The sequence below is a fragment of the Gorilla gorilla genome, chromosome 22 (assembly GCF_029281585.2).
Source record: "Gorilla gorilla gorilla isolate KB3781 chromosome 22, NHGRI_mGorGor1-v2.1_pri, whole genome shotgun sequence".
Lineage (NCBI taxonomy): Eukaryota > Metazoa > Chordata > Mammalia > Primates > Hominidae > Gorilla > Gorilla gorilla.
In genome coordinates, this window is record NC_073246.2 from 34563863 (window position 1) to 34580381 (window position 16519).

General features: G+C 33.7%; 1 protein-coding gene across 26 annotated transcripts in view; it reads right to left on the reverse strand.

The window, feature by feature from the left end:
* The window catches only part of SYNJ1 (synaptojanin 1), a 98767-nt gene that overhangs the window by 39287 nt on the left and 42961 nt on the right, over positions 1 to 16519 (reverse strand). For 11 of the 26 annotated variants that reach the window (XM_055373884.2, XM_055373897.2, XM_063702612.1 and 8 more), the window contains 6 exons: positions 15906 to 15987; positions 13471 to 13623; positions 10620 to 10785; positions 8304 to 8327; positions 5302 to 5493; positions 2260 to 2344 (listed from right to left, as the gene is read on the reverse strand). In XM_055373884.2, coding sequence (XP_055229859.1) covers positions 2260 to 2344; positions 5302 to 5493; positions 8304 to 8327; positions 10620 to 10785; positions 13471 to 13623; positions 15906 to 15987 — 702 coding nt within the window. The remainder of the gene's footprint in view (positions 1 to 2259; positions 2345 to 5301; positions 5494 to 8303; positions 8328 to 10619; positions 10786 to 13470; positions 13624 to 15905; positions 15988 to 16519) is intronic. The other 15 variants (XM_055373896.2, XM_063702613.1, XM_055373885.2 and 12 more) reach the window with 3 other exon arrangements.

The following is a 16519-nucleotide window of genomic DNA, read 5'->3' on the forward strand; positions in this document are numbered from 1 at the left end:
GTGTGTGTGTGTGTGCGTGTGTGTATATATATATACATATACATATTTGAGACAGAGTCTTGCTCTGTCACTCAGGTTGGAGTGCGGTGGTGCGATCTCCACTCACTGCAACCTCCGTCTCCTGGGTTCAAGCGATTCTCCCTGCCTCAGCCTCCTGAGTAGCTGGGATTACAGGCACGGGGCACCATGTCCAGCTAATTTTTTTGTATTTTTAGTAGAGATAGGGTTTCACTATGTTGGCCAGGCTGGTCTCAAACTCCTGACCTCAAGTGATCCACCTGCCTTGGCCTCCCAAAGTGTTGGGATTACAGGCATGAGCCACCACACCCAGCCTAAAGAATCTGATTAAACCTAGCCTAAAGAAGAATTTTATTAAACTCTATTTAGACAAACAATTGATCCATGCACTTAGTACTAGGAACCCTCAGAGTTATAGTCTAGTTTAGGACCTGAATATATTTTTGAGGAAACATAATCAAACAACAAAATGAATGAAGTTGATTTCTTTCCAATTTTCCTGATGTGAATTGTTATTCATTTTGGCTAATAAAATATTTGTCACTTGCAAGACTGATGACTATTTCAGCCTATAATTTTCTCCTAAAAATCTTTAAAAATGTCATAAAAGATGGGAAACTGCTGAAATTTAAAAGCAAGCATACTTTGTTAAAATAAAACACTGAAGCTTTAAGCTTCACTCATATAATTTGTATTTATAATATGGATTCAGAGCAGCATTCCCAAAGTGTGATCTGGAGACATCTTTGAGGGTTCCCAAAGCCCATGGGGTCACAACTATTTTCATCATACTATTAAGACATCTTTCACTGTGTTGACTAACATTTGCACTGATGGTGCAAAAGCAACAATGGGTAAAAGTGCTGGTGCTTTCACTTGAATTCAGGCACCAAACTATACTAGTCATCATTACAATCCCCACTGCCATATACTTGCAGGAAAAAAAAAAATGCCACTTCGCCTAAGAATGTCCTTGATGAAGCAACAGACATTATTAATTTTATTAAAGCTCAACCCAGGTCACATCTTTTTAATATTCTGTGTGATACACAGGAAATACATACAAAGCACTTGTGTTGCATACTGACTTATGATCTGTAACTCAAAAAAAGAAAATGCTTTAAATTGTGAGTCAAACTGCCACTTTTTTTTTGGAATACAATTTTTCCTTAAAAGAACTAATGACAGACGGTGGTTATTCAGATTTAGGTTATGTGGCATTTTTTTCAACTAAGCCTGTCTCTTTAAGAAAAACAACCAAGAGCATTTGTTTTCAATGGAAAAACTTGAGTTTTCAGGCAAAAATTAGTATTCTGGAAAACTTGTATCTGCTACCATGATCCTTACAGCTTCCCAACAATTATTTTCTGATGCAGTTACCAATGATGGTAATTAACCAATATGATGCTTTGATATTATATAATGAAATGTGTTAAAATTTGGAAGTGCTACATAACTTAGGGAACCCAAGTGACCAATACATGATGTTACAAAATCATGCAAAGGTAAAAGATGAATTTTAGATAATACAGCAGAAAAAGTTCATCAATATGGTTTCAGATTCCATTTTGCAACTAACCTTTAAGACACTACAATTTGGTGTAGTGTCTTATCCACATACTACACCAAGATAATACTTCTCTGTTATCTATACTACAGCAGAGAATAAATGATCTGTTTTGGTGTAGTATCAGAGAAGAAATTATCTAGAAAGGTTATTAAAATATTTCCTTTTAAAACTACATAGTTATGTGATTTTTCTTCATATACTTCAATCAAAACAACATACTGCAGCAGACTGACACAGAAGTAGATGTAAGAATCTGGCTGTCTTAAACTAGACATTCAAGAGATTTGGAAAACTACAAGACAGTGCCACCCTTCCAGTAAATTTTTTGTTTTGAAAAAGTTATTTTTCAAAAAATTTATTTTAAGTTAGCATGTAATAGGTTTATTATTGTTTTTAAGTGAATTAAATGTTTTTAAATTTTCATTTTTAATTTCTAATATAATAAACAAAGATATAAACAACATTAGCAAAAGTTATTTAACATTCTCAATATTTTTAAGTGTGCAGAGAGATCCTCAGACCCAAAAGTATGAGAAATGCTCTTTTACAGTTTTACGAGCACCCTTCCATTTATTATTTCAAACTATCCTTGTAACAATTACTTAATTATCTGTCCTCCATAGTTTCCCACAACTGGCAAATTTTTCAGTGGATTAATGTGGCTAGCTTACCTTGCACTCACAATGTTTCCAGCATTCAATTCTACCATTTCTTCAAAACCAATTGCAAATATATCAGTTGGCTTACTTCTTTTATCTAAAATTAAGCATCCAAGAAATACTTTTAAATACAGCCTCAGGCAAATGGCAACCCCATCCAACACAACATAACACCAGGTCTCATAAAGACTGATTTCTGTGTTTTGAGTTTAACCAAATTCATATTAAAGGCAAACACTCTTGAGTGGAATGAAATTATTAAAATTTACTTTCTATTAGGGTGTCCTAAGTTTGCTTCTTTAAGACGGTTATCCTTGAAGATTCTTAAGCCCTTTCAGAATTCACTTTGAAAAAACTCTTGCTAAAGTTTTTACCAGGGACAGCACAGAAACAAATCATTTCTCAAATCAAAATCTCACATAAAACTGGAGAGAGAAATTATTCAGAAAAGGCACAAAGAATAAAGTGACTGAGAAACTACCTCAAATTGCTGGTAACAGTTGGGAGGAATTTTTCACATTCAAATTTGAAAAACATAATCTTGATCTTTTTGCTATTTTCTGGGTGAAAGAAATCCAGGAAAACTAGGAGAGATCCAGAAAGTAAGACACATCACTCTGTCTAGCTGCTGGCACTCTGGAAACTACAAGGACTAACGGAGAACAGAGCTGCCTGAGAAAGCAGCCCAGGGAGACTTCGGGTGCCCCAAGTTTCTAGAAATGAGGACAAATAGCTAGAAAGAGCCTATATGGCCAGATGCTACAGCCCCTGCCTGTAATGCCAAACACTTTGGAAGGATGAGGTGAGAGGATCACTTGAAGCTAGGAGTTTGAGACCAGCCCGGGCAACATAGTGAGACCCCCATCACTACAAAAAAATAAAAATAAAAAAATTAGCTTAGCATGGTGGCATGCCTGTAGTCCTAGCTATTCAGAAGGCTGAGGAGGGAGGATCTCTTGAGCCCAGGAGTTTGAGGTTATTGTGACCTATGATATGGAGACTGCACCCCTGCCTGGGCAACAGAGAAAGACCCTGTCTCAAAAAGAAAAAAAAAGAAGAGCCTATAAATAGTCTGAACTAATACTGAAATTAAAAAAAAATTATTGACTGCTATTATGTGCAAGTCTCATGCATACATCATCTTATTTAATCTGCCACAAAAACATCTTCTAAGAAAGATTATTTTTATCTTTTATTTACAAACAGGAAGCTTGCCCAAGTTCACACATAAAATGCAGCCTGGCATACACACTCTAAAGCCAAACTGCCTGAGTTCAAATCCTGGCTTTGCCACTACTGCACAAACATGGGCAGGTTCCTTCCCTTTCTATGTCTCAGTTTCCTCATCTGTAAAATTGGAATAATGGTGTCTATGAAATAATAGGTCAGCTCTGAGGATTAAATGAACACATGTAAAGTACATAGAATTATAGTGTTAGCTGTTATTTTATTATCATTACTATCACAACTTCAAGTTAGGTTCAATTAAGTAAGAAAGGGCATTTTAGGCCAGGTGCAGTGCCTCACGCTTGTAATCACAACACTTTGGGAAGCCGAGGTGGGTGGATCACCTGAGGTCAGGAGTTTGAGACCAGCCTGGCCAACATGGTGAAACCCCATCTCTACTAAAAATACAAAAAATTAGCCGGGCATGGTGGCAGATGCCTGTAATCCCAGCTACTCAGGAGGCTGAGGCAGGAGAATCGTTTGAACTCGGGAGGTAGAGGTTGCAGTGAGCCGAGATCCTGCCACTGCACTCCAGCCTGGGCAACAAGAGCTAAACTCAATCTCAAAAAAAAAAAGAAAAAGAATAGAAAGAAAGGTATTTTAATAAAAAGTTTGGGGAAAATCCCAGGGTTTAAGATGAAACTGATGAAAAATAAAATAACTAAAAAAGAAAAATTTTATCTCACACCATTTCCTATACACATCACCCTCACATATAAAACTTGGTAATTATATACTATTTTAAAAAGGAATTAAAGTTAATTTTTAAAAAGAAGGAAATTAAGTTCATGATTCTAATCAAAATCTTTTTCTTTCTTTCTTTCTTTCTTTTTTTTTTTTGTTTTTTTGAGAAAGAGTTCCACTCTTGTCACCCAGGCTGGATGCAGTGGCAGGATCTCCGCCCACTGCAACCTCTACCTCCTGGATTCAAACATTTCTCCTGCCTCAGCCTCCCGAGTAGCTGGGATTACAGGCCCACACCACCACACCCGGCTAATTTTTTTATTTTTAGTAGAGATGGAGTTTCACCATGTTGGCCAGGCTGATCTCAAACTCCTGTCCTCAGGTGATCCACCTGCCTCGGCCTCCCAAAGTGCTGGGATTACAGGCGTGAGCCACCGTGCCCAGCCCAAAACCTTAATAAAAGTATCCTCTGCTCAATGTTTGGTTCTGGCTATTTATTAACAGTTTGGTGCAGAGAACCCAAACTGAATGCCAACAAAGTTTTTCAAGGATAAACCAGTGCTCTTAAGTTATTACATAAGTACCAATAAATATCACAAGTTTTATAAGGCTGCTCAAGACCCACTCTGACATTTCTTATCTTAGTAACTAAATAGAGGATTAAGAATTGAAAAATGGGACATAGTAGGTTTGAAAAATAAAACTCAAGTGATCAATTATATTTTAATTATGTAATTTTAATTAAAATTAATAAATGATCAATGTTAAATGGACATAATCTTGGTTTATGTCCATAATCTTGTTTTATGTCCATTTAAAATAAAAACAAAACTAGATTTTCTTATATGTGTGGTTGCCTTCAAAGAAATCTATGTGTGAATTCCCACTTCCTGAGAATCAATTATGGAAAAAAGATTTTTTGTTTTACCATCATATATTTTTATGAAGTAGAAAATAATGGTCTAGAAATTTTAAAAAGCTGAGATTTTAATAGATGTGATCTTTAAAGATGTTGGTCTTTAAATGTATAGTTCCAAGTTTCTTTCATCAATTAATGCATCCTCTGAAGTGCTATATTTGTTTTCTAGATCAATACAACACAGTCGGGATTTATTAACTAAATCCATATTATAAAAAGCCAACCTTGAAACTCCTGGATGCCAGCTAACTTGGGTGCATCAAGAAGCCAGTCAGTGAGCGTCTGATTCTTAAAAGCTATGCTGCGAAATTGCTTCCCACCATTCACATTCCAGGTTCCGACACATACTCGAATTTTCTTGGGCTTTGAATATTTGTAGAAATTCTCACACATGCTCTTTAGTACTTTAGAAGATGCTAATCAAGACAAGACACAACAGAATTTTAGCTGCATCAAACCATTTATAAAAATTTATTTTCATAACTGAGATACGATGTCCGCTGGAAAGCACAATTATTATCACAAGCACAAACAAGCAAAAGATACAGGCACAGGCACAAAAAAAGATCAGCCTTCAATGCAAAGCCTGGTATGAGGCAATTAACCAACACATCTTTAAAAAAAAAAAAAAGTCAACATTAAATACAATAGCCAAAGTAAAAAAAAAAAAATACTACACATACAGAATTATTGCAGCAACATGCAGAACAAATAGTTCTGTTTCAATGAAATGGTACATTAATGTACAAATCCAATGAACTATACATTTTTAGGAATATAGCAATTAACTTTCTACAATTTTCATTAAGAGTCTGGTAAAAATATTAATTTTATTTTTCTCCAAACAAAAACATTTAAGAACATTTACATTTAAGATTGTAGCTACTGACAGGCAGCTTGATGAATAATGGCTCCTTGAGAAAAATACAAGCTGATATTTCTGAAAATGAAATCACTACTAAATGCTTCCCATCTCACTCAGAGTGGAAGCCAAAGTGCTTAAACAATGGTCCACAAGGCCCTCAACAATTTGTCTTGTTTTTCCACCCTCATCTTCCACTCTCCCTGGTGCACTCACTGCTCAGACACTGGCCTTCCTGCTGTTTCAAAAACATATGAGGCCTGCTTCCACCACAGGGCCTTCGCACTGGCTGTGCCCACAGCCTGCAACACTCTTCCCGCACATCCTTCAAGTCTTTACTTTCCAGTGAGGCCTTCTCTGACCACTTTATTTAAACTGCACTCTGCCCTTAACTTTCCATTATCCCCTCCCTGCTTTATTTTTCTCTATAGCATTTATCACATTTATAAACTATGTATTTTATTTATTTATCCTGTAACTGTCTCCCCTCATGAGAATGGAAAATCCATGAGGGCAGACATGTTAGTCTGTTTTCTTTATGGGAATACTCCTAGTAACTAAAAGACTACCTGGTACGCAGTAAGTGCTCAATAAATAATTGTTAAATGAATGAATGTTCAATACATTTTGAATCCTCAATCTCTCCCGTTTTGTTTTTTTTTTTTTTTGGTCTACAACCCACCTTTTCCCTTTCTAAACCACATTCTATCTTGGTTAAATTCTCAGCATAGAACCTTAAAAGCACCTCAACCTAAAAATCTGTATTTAATTGGTAGCTAACCGGTAACAGGAAAAGGACATCAAAACTACTTTCACCTTTTACCACATGATCTTATTTTATTATGATATTCTCTTATGATACCAAGATATAGCAGTCTTATGAGGAAATGAGAGTGAAAAAGGCGAGTGACGTCTTAGTATTCTTGTAAAGATAATTTTGACCTGTGGAACTGCTGATTTAGATAAGTATATCCCCATTGTTTCCAGGGGCAGATATGCAGATTTCTCACCACCTAGCTGTTTGCTTTGATTGCTTGTATAGAGGTGTCTGGGTGGTAATGAAAGCAGATTACTTGTCTGGCCTGTTGGTATGGTTAATTCAAAGCTGACTGTACCTAGATAAAAATAATTCTCTACGATTATGGTTTATCATTGCTCTTAAAAATTGAAGTCACTGCTTGTTGTTACCAATGCGAACATAGCGTCTATAATCCATTCTATATCAACACACAAGTTCTATAATAATTACACGGCTTAAAATATTCAGCAAGACAATGAACTGTGTGAATAAAAACGTACTGCCTCACTGTATGAACTAATAAAGTCAAGTCAGTTTTTAAATGAAATAAAAAGGTAAAAAATAGTCCTAGTTTATTCTTAACTGGTGTCACCTTAATGTGCTTAAAGAAACAGAGAGTCAAAAAAATAAAATAAAATAAAAAATTTTAAAAAAGAAATGAGTCTATGCTCAAACAACAGATGTCCATCCCTAAATACCATACTATTTCAGAAAATGGTGTTCATTATATAACTCAAAAATATATCTAGGTGCTCCCTTCCTCTACCCTTCTCGAGAAAATAATCAACAGCTTCTCAAAACATTCAGAACAATAACTAAGCCAAACAATTCTTAAGTGATAGCAAATCCTTTTCAACTAAATTTCTGGCAAGAGTTAAGCTTTCATTCCTTTTGCCACAGATTCATGTTTAAAGACAAGATCATAAACCTTGCCCAGAGAATGAAGATGTGAGATTCCTAGGAATAAATAGGCAAGAAAAATAATAAATAGTCTTTAGGTCTCACACACTTAACTATTCTTTGTTAGAAATCTTGGCACTTTTTAAAAGTAAAAGATTTCAGATCATATTTTAGTGCAAGTCTATAGTTTCGAAACTATTTCATTCACAATAAGGAAATGCAACAATGCCTTCTTAAATATTATATGTGAGAAACACTGTTGAGTAGTCGTAAATATCACGGATGGCACTCAGAAATTAATTCAAAGTAGTTACATCTGGATTTTTTTCCATCAGCCTATTAAGAGTAAGGCATAACACTAATAATATTTGTTCAATGAAATGTAAAAGTGAAATTAAAACTAGCTGAATTATCTTTAACTGGAATTAAGCAATTGCTACAGGAAGACAAAGAGCACTGCACATTTTCTTCAGAATGAAGTACTTAATTTTCTCAAGCTTGAAATTCTTTTCTCAGATTAAAACAAGATATCAATTTATCCTGTTAGGATCTGATGGCAAAATGAGAAAGTTTCCAATTATATGGCTTTATTTGTTTACAATATCGACTTCAGAAAAAATAAGAAAAAATTGCTTTTATTTATAGACTGATTTTCTATACTGTACCTGACTGTAATGTCTGTTCAGAAACTATGGATGCAACAAGAAGAAAACAAAGAATCATTAGTAAAAACAAGTTACAATTGAAATGTAGAGTATAGTGACAAAACATTTTGAGAAGACCTCACTTAAGTCAATTTGATGACTTTATTTTTTTCTGATAGCTATAGAACACCAAATGTTACAAATAAACGACAATGATTGATACAAACCTTCTGCACCTAAGAAGAATCCTACAGTGACTCAGTGATATCCACCGTTTCACCATCAGAAGCTCCTAGGCCTGCGCTTCTGGCTGCTCCTGTGTGTATGTTATGCATGCATGCGCACATGTTTGAGAATATTATGAATATAAATATGAAAACCTAAGAAGATGGAGGATGTTGAAGATATGGAAGATACTGCCCTAATACACACCTTTTAGTATTCTTTCTGGGACTTAGCAGTTGATAAGTATAATCACTTCAGCTATAACAAGAAAAATGCATTCTAAAAACATCACCATGCTATGCAAATTTTGCAAATTCCCACAGCCACAGGGCTTATGGGAAAAATGGGATTGGGGTACCACATTCAAAAACTTCAACAATGACACATCAAAAAAGATAGGAACCTCATAAAAATAGTAGCAAGACATTACACATGTTAAATGGTTATGAAATGCATGAATATAACCATTAATAAGGCACTTCATCTTGAATGAAGTTGGCTTGTAGAAATGGGCATCAGACAGAGTGCAGCTTGTAATATGAATAATGGAGAAAGGGATATCTGAAATTCAATGAAAAGTTGAAAGAACAGATGTGAATGGGTATGGCTCATAACACACATAGTGAACTGAGGCAGGGGAAGATGTTTGAGGTGTGTGTGCATATGTGTATGTGTGTTTTATATGTTGTACATATTTCTAGCCATCTTAGTTCTGCTGGGTGCACTTTTCTGCATTTACCTAGTGTTGCTTCCCAGCAAAATCACGCATAAGCTCATGCAAAATTGGCCTTATGCTCAAACAGTTCCCTAATATATCATATTGGAACAAATTCCCATTCTCAGAACAAGCGTTACAGCAGAACTGACTGTACTTTTTTTTTTAAAGGTGTGATTTTACTTATAGTAAAATGCGCAGGAAACTAAAAACACTAATGCTGAAGTTTGAGGATTACATAGGTCCCTTGTTTCTCCTCTTCTTTCCTTCAACCACTTACTTTCAATTGTTGCTTATTAATGCCTCCACATCAATGTAGGCACAGGTGGAAAGAGGTGACAAAACACAAATCAGTCAAGTCTCTACTTTTGGAAGCCAGGAAGAAAGCCTGAAGTTGAAAGTAGTAGCTAAGATCAGACATTTTTTGGAGTTTTAGTAGGTCTAAGTTCCCTAGCCCACTTACAGGTCCCTGAGGAACTGTCCGTAATTAACTACCTTTACACCATGCAGAATTCTGAAATAATCCATAACCTATTTGACCAAGTAATTACCCAAGAATACATTACTTGATGCAGAAACAATTTTCTCCCACTTGAACAGGGAACATTAAAAAGTTTGGTTTAGGGCTAACAGAAAAAAAAATTTCTTTTTCAGAGTGCTAAAAAGTTAAAATGGAAAAAATTTATTTTGTCAATTATACCTCAATACATTTTAGAGAAAGAAAAAGTAAGTCTAATCTATTAAGTTCTACAATGAATGTTGAGTTTTCCCGTCATGCTACTTTTATGTGCTTACTGATAGGAGAAGTTTTTTTTTAAAAGACACAGTGGAAGGTGAAAACCTATTCTGAAGGTCATATATTTATTTCAAATATTAAAATTGGTAATAGCAGTTAGTGCCCAATAATTAGCACTACTTTAAATTATTAATATGATTTAATGCTTATTCAAACAATAGCAATTAAAAGTTAAGACCAAGTTACAGAAACTTTTGGGATAGTGATTTAAAAAATAACCAATATAGGCATTAGTTTTCCCAGTAAAGCATTTTTCTGCATAATTAGATTATTAAATGCTGTATTACAAGTACTAGCTGAATATTCTATGAAATACTGCCTTGTACAAAGTTAACAATGCTTAATTATTTACCCCCTCAATCATAATCTATAGAAGAAACCATGCATGGGCCTCAGTTTACAGCTTAGTAATACCACTGATTGTACAAATATTTTAAAACAGACAAACTTCCCTTGGAGAATGTAATTTTCAAAAATTACCTTTACAGAAATCCCTTCAAAAACTATTTTAACCAACTAAAAATTCTGTGTAAATAAGTTTACATTTACCTCTTGGACCTTTAGGAATATAAATAACAAATAAAATATAAAGTGCACATACCACGCAAACTTCCAGTAGTTAAAAGTGCTCGAGCTTTGTCAGCTAAATCACTATTCAGAGTATTTCCCAGTAGCAAAACATCAATGGCCTCTTGCTTGGAGCTGTCAAAGAAGTTATTCTGAATTGTTCGGGTAACAGAACGAGCACCATCTTTTAACTTTCCAGCCTGTTAAGAAAGGAGCGCAGATTTTCATTTTAAATATTACTGATTTTACTCATTAGGTTTTCTGAAATTTTAAATCAGTTGTATATGATTTTAGTATAAAAAAGGACCTAATCGTTCTTTTTTGAATATATAGTCATGACAATTAAAATGCCTCCAACATGTCACTGTTTCCTTTCTTCTTTTGGATTAAAGCTCTGCATGAAGAAATGAAAAAGCTCAGTGCTACAACCTCATCCAGTAATTACATCTAGGGCAACAAATGTTTAAAATTGCTTATTACAAAGGAAATAAACTGAAGTGAACTTATTTAAAACAAGAAAATTCCTTCTTACAAGGTAATTTGTAAACTTGGGGATAAAATGGGTAAGGAGAAATGGGAGATAAAAGAAGATACACTGAGCTTAACTGTCCCTAGAAAAACTTCAAATTACTTTGGTAGTAGAAAAAGAAAATGGAAATTGCTCCCAAATAGCTTACATGAGTTAAAATTAAAACTAAACCTAAGAATGAAGGTCTAGTCTCAAAAGAAATGTACAAGTACAGTTCATAAACGAATATTACATGTAAACTACAGTTTGTATATTTTGAGTCATTTTATTGCCCATGCAAAAATACATCATAAGATAATAAACTTATTCCTATAGTGAGATTTGATTATAACTTTTAATGAATATATATTTTACTTAGGCATGTTAGTTACCATAATGATTTATTTTGATCTTACAGATTTTGATGACTGTCAAAACAAAAAACTTGCGCCTTTTAGGAAATAACTTTAGTTTGCAATATGTAATTTTTATTCTTTAAAGAAATAACAGTAACTCAAGGCTTCTTTTTAGAATAAAGAGCCAATTTTCTTAAATGCCACTAAATGAAGAACCAGTTTTCTTCAATGCCATTAAATGAATGCTACTATATTTAATAAGCAATTAATGTTTGGCATTAAGTGTTATTTCTTTCTATATAATAACATATGCAAATGACATTATTTGAAAAGACACTCACCATTCACATTATCAGGCAATTAATCAAAAGGAACCCAGAGAAAAGGAAAAGAAAGCAGTTCAGATGTTAGATTTTAGTTCAATTCAGACTAGCATATTTAATGTATAAAATTTTATATCTATATATTATGTTAAAGATAAAAGACCACTGAAAATATATGTAACCTCTGTACATATATCGTAGTCACTGCAGAAATGAAAAGGTAGAAGTATATAAAAGAATATTTTAAGCAATAGTTTGAGAATCAGCTTTTAATAGCAAGAATTATGTTATTTAAAAGGAATAAATCAAAGTTTAACAATTTGATGTTTACAAAAATAGGGACCACTTAAGAAGTAAATATTTGTAAAAGTCAATACAAATTATTTCTATGAGTTGAACAAAAGAAACTTTGCAGGTAAGGCCAATACCTCTGGGCAGAGGCATGGCATATTATGAGACACAGAAGAGGAAGACTTGGAAATTAAAAGAAGACTTGGAGACCATGAATGGTCTTTAAAGAATTTCAGTTGCTGTATGGAAGAAGCTGAATGAGAACTATAAAAGTGATAAATGTTCTCATTTCTATTCTTGAAATAATTTGAGAAATTGTGGAGATTTAGAAAGTTGATAAATTCAAGTGAGGCCAGGATCCTTAAAAAGTTAAACAATATTTAAGAATATAAAATAATGAAAACTATCTCAAGTATTGTTCCCAACTCCCTCAATAAGGGACAAATACTTGAGAAGAAAGTAGTCTGTAGATAATACCAGGAAATAAAAAGTAATGATGAAACAGACAATTATAATTAAGTCCATTCTTTTTTTTTTTTTTTGGAACAGAGTCTCACTCTGTCACTCAGGCTGGATGGAGTGCAGTGGCGTGATCTTGGCTCACTGCAACCACCACCTCCTGGGTTCAAGTGATTCTCATGCCTCAAACTCCCGAGTAGCTGGGATTTCAGGTGTGCACCACCATGCCCAGCTAGTATTTTGTATTTTCAGTAGAGATGGGGTTTCGCTATGTTGGCCAGGCTAGTCTAGAACTCCTGGTCTCAAGTGATCCACCTGCCTCAGCCTCCCAAAGTGCTGGGATTATAGGCGTCAGCCACCACACCTGGCCCATATCTCACACTTCGTTGGCACATCTTGATGTTGGCACATCTTGATAGCCACCTTTCTAAGGTAAGATAAGTAAAGATCAATTATGCCCTAATCTTGGGTTCCTAGTAAGCACTGCATAAGCTGTTGATGGACTTATTTGTCCAAGTGGCATACGTCACACATCTATTAACAGTAGGCACTGTGTTAAGTGCAGGGAATGCAAAGCCAAATAAGAGAGAACCCTTTATTAAGAGGTCTATGGTTTTAAAAATCATATTTGTAATCAAAACAAACAATACAAAAAGTAAAACAGATATACAAGGGAAATCATGAAAAAAAGAGCAATATATATCATCTTAGTGGATTGTCACTAAATGACTAGATACGTTATATATACATACTTCCCAAACTTAGGGAAATATCTATCTTCCATTTATACACTAGTATCCACTGTGAAAGGAAGTATCAAAGAAGGCATAAAAGCACATTAAACAGAATTCTAAGACACATCTATTAACTTATAAAAGGCCATTTAAAAGCTTTATGAAGAGAGGAAAAAGAGGATATTCTGTAATGTTATGATAGATCTAGATATACCTTCGCTTTCCCTTCAAGAGCTCCAGTTCCTGCATATATCTTACTGATTGAATCACCATTCACGGACCACATTGACCGAAAAACTTCTTGAAAGCGAGTCACCAACTGAGGCTTTTCAGCTAAACCAAGAGCTTCCAACTGTTTAGCTAGCATCTAAAAAAGCAAACAAGAAATTTTTATAAGTACATTAATATATTAATTGTAATATGGCTTTTAAGAACTACCAGAATCAAACCAAAAATTTATCGTTATAGCACTATTTGGGACTAGCTTCTGAAAACATAACAGTTTACTAGGCTGAGTTATTTCCCATCATTTCAATTTTTAAAACAAATACTGTATCAATGGAAACTACAAGTATTGATAAGGACTTCTTTCTGGTTAAATGATAAAATTTATCTTATTAAAGTATCCCTATAAATCAGAGTTGTTTACCTTGCCTACCTAAAAGAATTCATCAATCAACAGCCTGCATTAGAATAAAAAAAAATGTTTACTTAGTTTACCTAAACATGAATAACTAGGTCTCTTTAACTTTTGGATTTGGCTTTATAAGTTTAAGTAATTAAGGTAAAAAAAATGAAAAAAAGGAGTTGCTCTTAAATTGTCACAAAATAAAGAAAATAAGTAAAACTTCTGAATGAAGTCATGACAGCTTTTTATGCATAAAATCCACATCGGTAATATATATAAGGGAAGAACTAGGGGGAAGAGCATGCAAGAAATTCAAGGACCTCTCGGCTTCCACAAGTCCTTATCACACATAACAATAAAAGTGTTCCAAAAAGTTATTGATCTTTATATGCAAGAATTCTAGCCTATAAATCTGACAGAGTCAATGTTCGATCTTTATCCAATCTGTGTATTTGGAATCTAGTCATATTCTATGCCTTGCATTTTAACTTAACTCTTTCCAATTTACGTTTTATTTTATCATGTAAGTATGGTGATCATCCATAATTATAGAAGAACCAAAAGCTAAAATAAGATTAAAAAAACCTTAAACTGGGTTCATTTAATTACCTAGAGACTTACACCAGAGTTGTTCTTTGCTAGCATGGAGAATAAAACAAAATGAGCCCCAGGGCCTCCTTTATCATTTAAATCTTTCTTCAAGGAACTGGGCAAAACTGATCTTATTCCTCTACTAGTTTGGCTTTGTCTATCTTGGTGTCAAACTTTGTAACCTGTCAACCAATTGCCATCCTAGGGAGTTTTCTAATTCCTAACTATCAACACTGGAGAATCAGCTAAGTCAGATCCTGAAAACTAACATCTGTTATAATTTTGATGAAGAGGTCCAAGTACTTCAATAAGCTTATTATCAGAATCCATGTACATTTATTCAGCCACTTAAACCTTGAAACAAATACAAGGCATGTGATAAACTCTTATCTAAATGACCAACATGCTTGCTTTCATTTTCTTGTTTCTGTCAAATTTTCTAAATAAATTACAAATAAACATCAAAAACATACGAAAAAAATCCAAACAGTAAAATTTATTTAGTTACATGAAAAATATATTCTGTAGTAGAGAATTTTACACACTGTACTTTCATTTTTGAGATAAAGAACCTCAGCTGCAAAGTAACTAATTAACCAATACTCAGGTCAAATTTAAGATCATTAACTAGAGGAAATAAGAACACGTAACTTCCTATTGCTGTTTTTTTATAGTATTTGAGAACTATGTTAAGTTCTGATGGAACTAAACGAAGTTTAGCCACAGCCTTATAACCCTAACTTGCAGAGGAGGGAAGACTTAGAAAGCTCAGCATTGCTAAATAGTTTGTCAAAGACTTGAGACTATGTTTATCTTAGGCTGAATCTGATGGATAAGTAGTAAAGAAAAAAAAAAAGAAAAAACGTTGCAAACAGCGACCTTATCAGAGAAGTTGAATTGCATTCATTTTCATTCTCACTAACTATGACATTTTCATCTGATCCTGTTTTTTTATAGCTACTAATTTGAAAACACCAAACGAACTGGATTGGGTTACAAATTGTCAAAAATATAGTCCTATATAATTGTACATATGAAAATAGACCCTTCTTATCCTAAAATAGATTTTTAAAAGACAACACAGAGAATAAAAGGCCAAATATACACATACACCCACACCCACACATATATATTTCCTCCAAAAGACAGGGAAAAAATTGTTGAAATACTATAAACAGCAGATTTTAAAAGGGAGAATAAGGAACAACAGAAGTAGATAGAGAGCTACCTAAAGAGAATATGAAGATCAGGTAAAGGAAATATTTAAATCAAAAGAAAGTTTGGCCAAAAAAAGAGACAGAGATTAGAAGTACAAAATGAAGCATAACATTACATATACTTTCTGGAAAGTAATAAGAAACATAAGTATTAAAAAAGCACTTAAAGAGGCAGATGATACAAGGCACATACATTTTAATTTATTCTTTTACCTCTAAGCCAAGAAATGCCTGCACACTATTTGTTCTATCAAGACAATCCAAGCAGTTTGTTCGAACTGTACCACTCTGGCATCTGTAACCAATAAAGTTAAATATCCAGTTTGGAACAAAAATAAAGCTAAAACAAACAGTGAATAATTGAGGTAATTAAAATGTAGCATCCACCTTCCCTCTCCAACTTTTTATTATTACAGTATTCAGATATACAAAAAAAATTATCCTGTGAACATCCATACACCCACCATTTAAATTTGACAACTGTTAACATTTTGTCACATATGCTTCATTACATTATCTATCACACACTTATTTTTAATTAGGCCAACAATTAGAAACTAAATATACATTCAGGTTTATGCTCTTACAGTTCTTTGCACATAAAATAAAAATATTTATGGAACAAAATTTTTTTAAACCTAAGATCTGTTATCTCTAATGACTGTGTCTACAGCATTGATGCTAAATAAAATACAAATTGAAAAATTAAAAATTTGAGCTTTCTGCACTGAAGTTTCCCTTAAGCTATATTCTGAACTTAACTCTTTTAACATTTACTTTTCTCCTCTATTTCACATACAAAAACTGAATATTTAAATTATACTAAA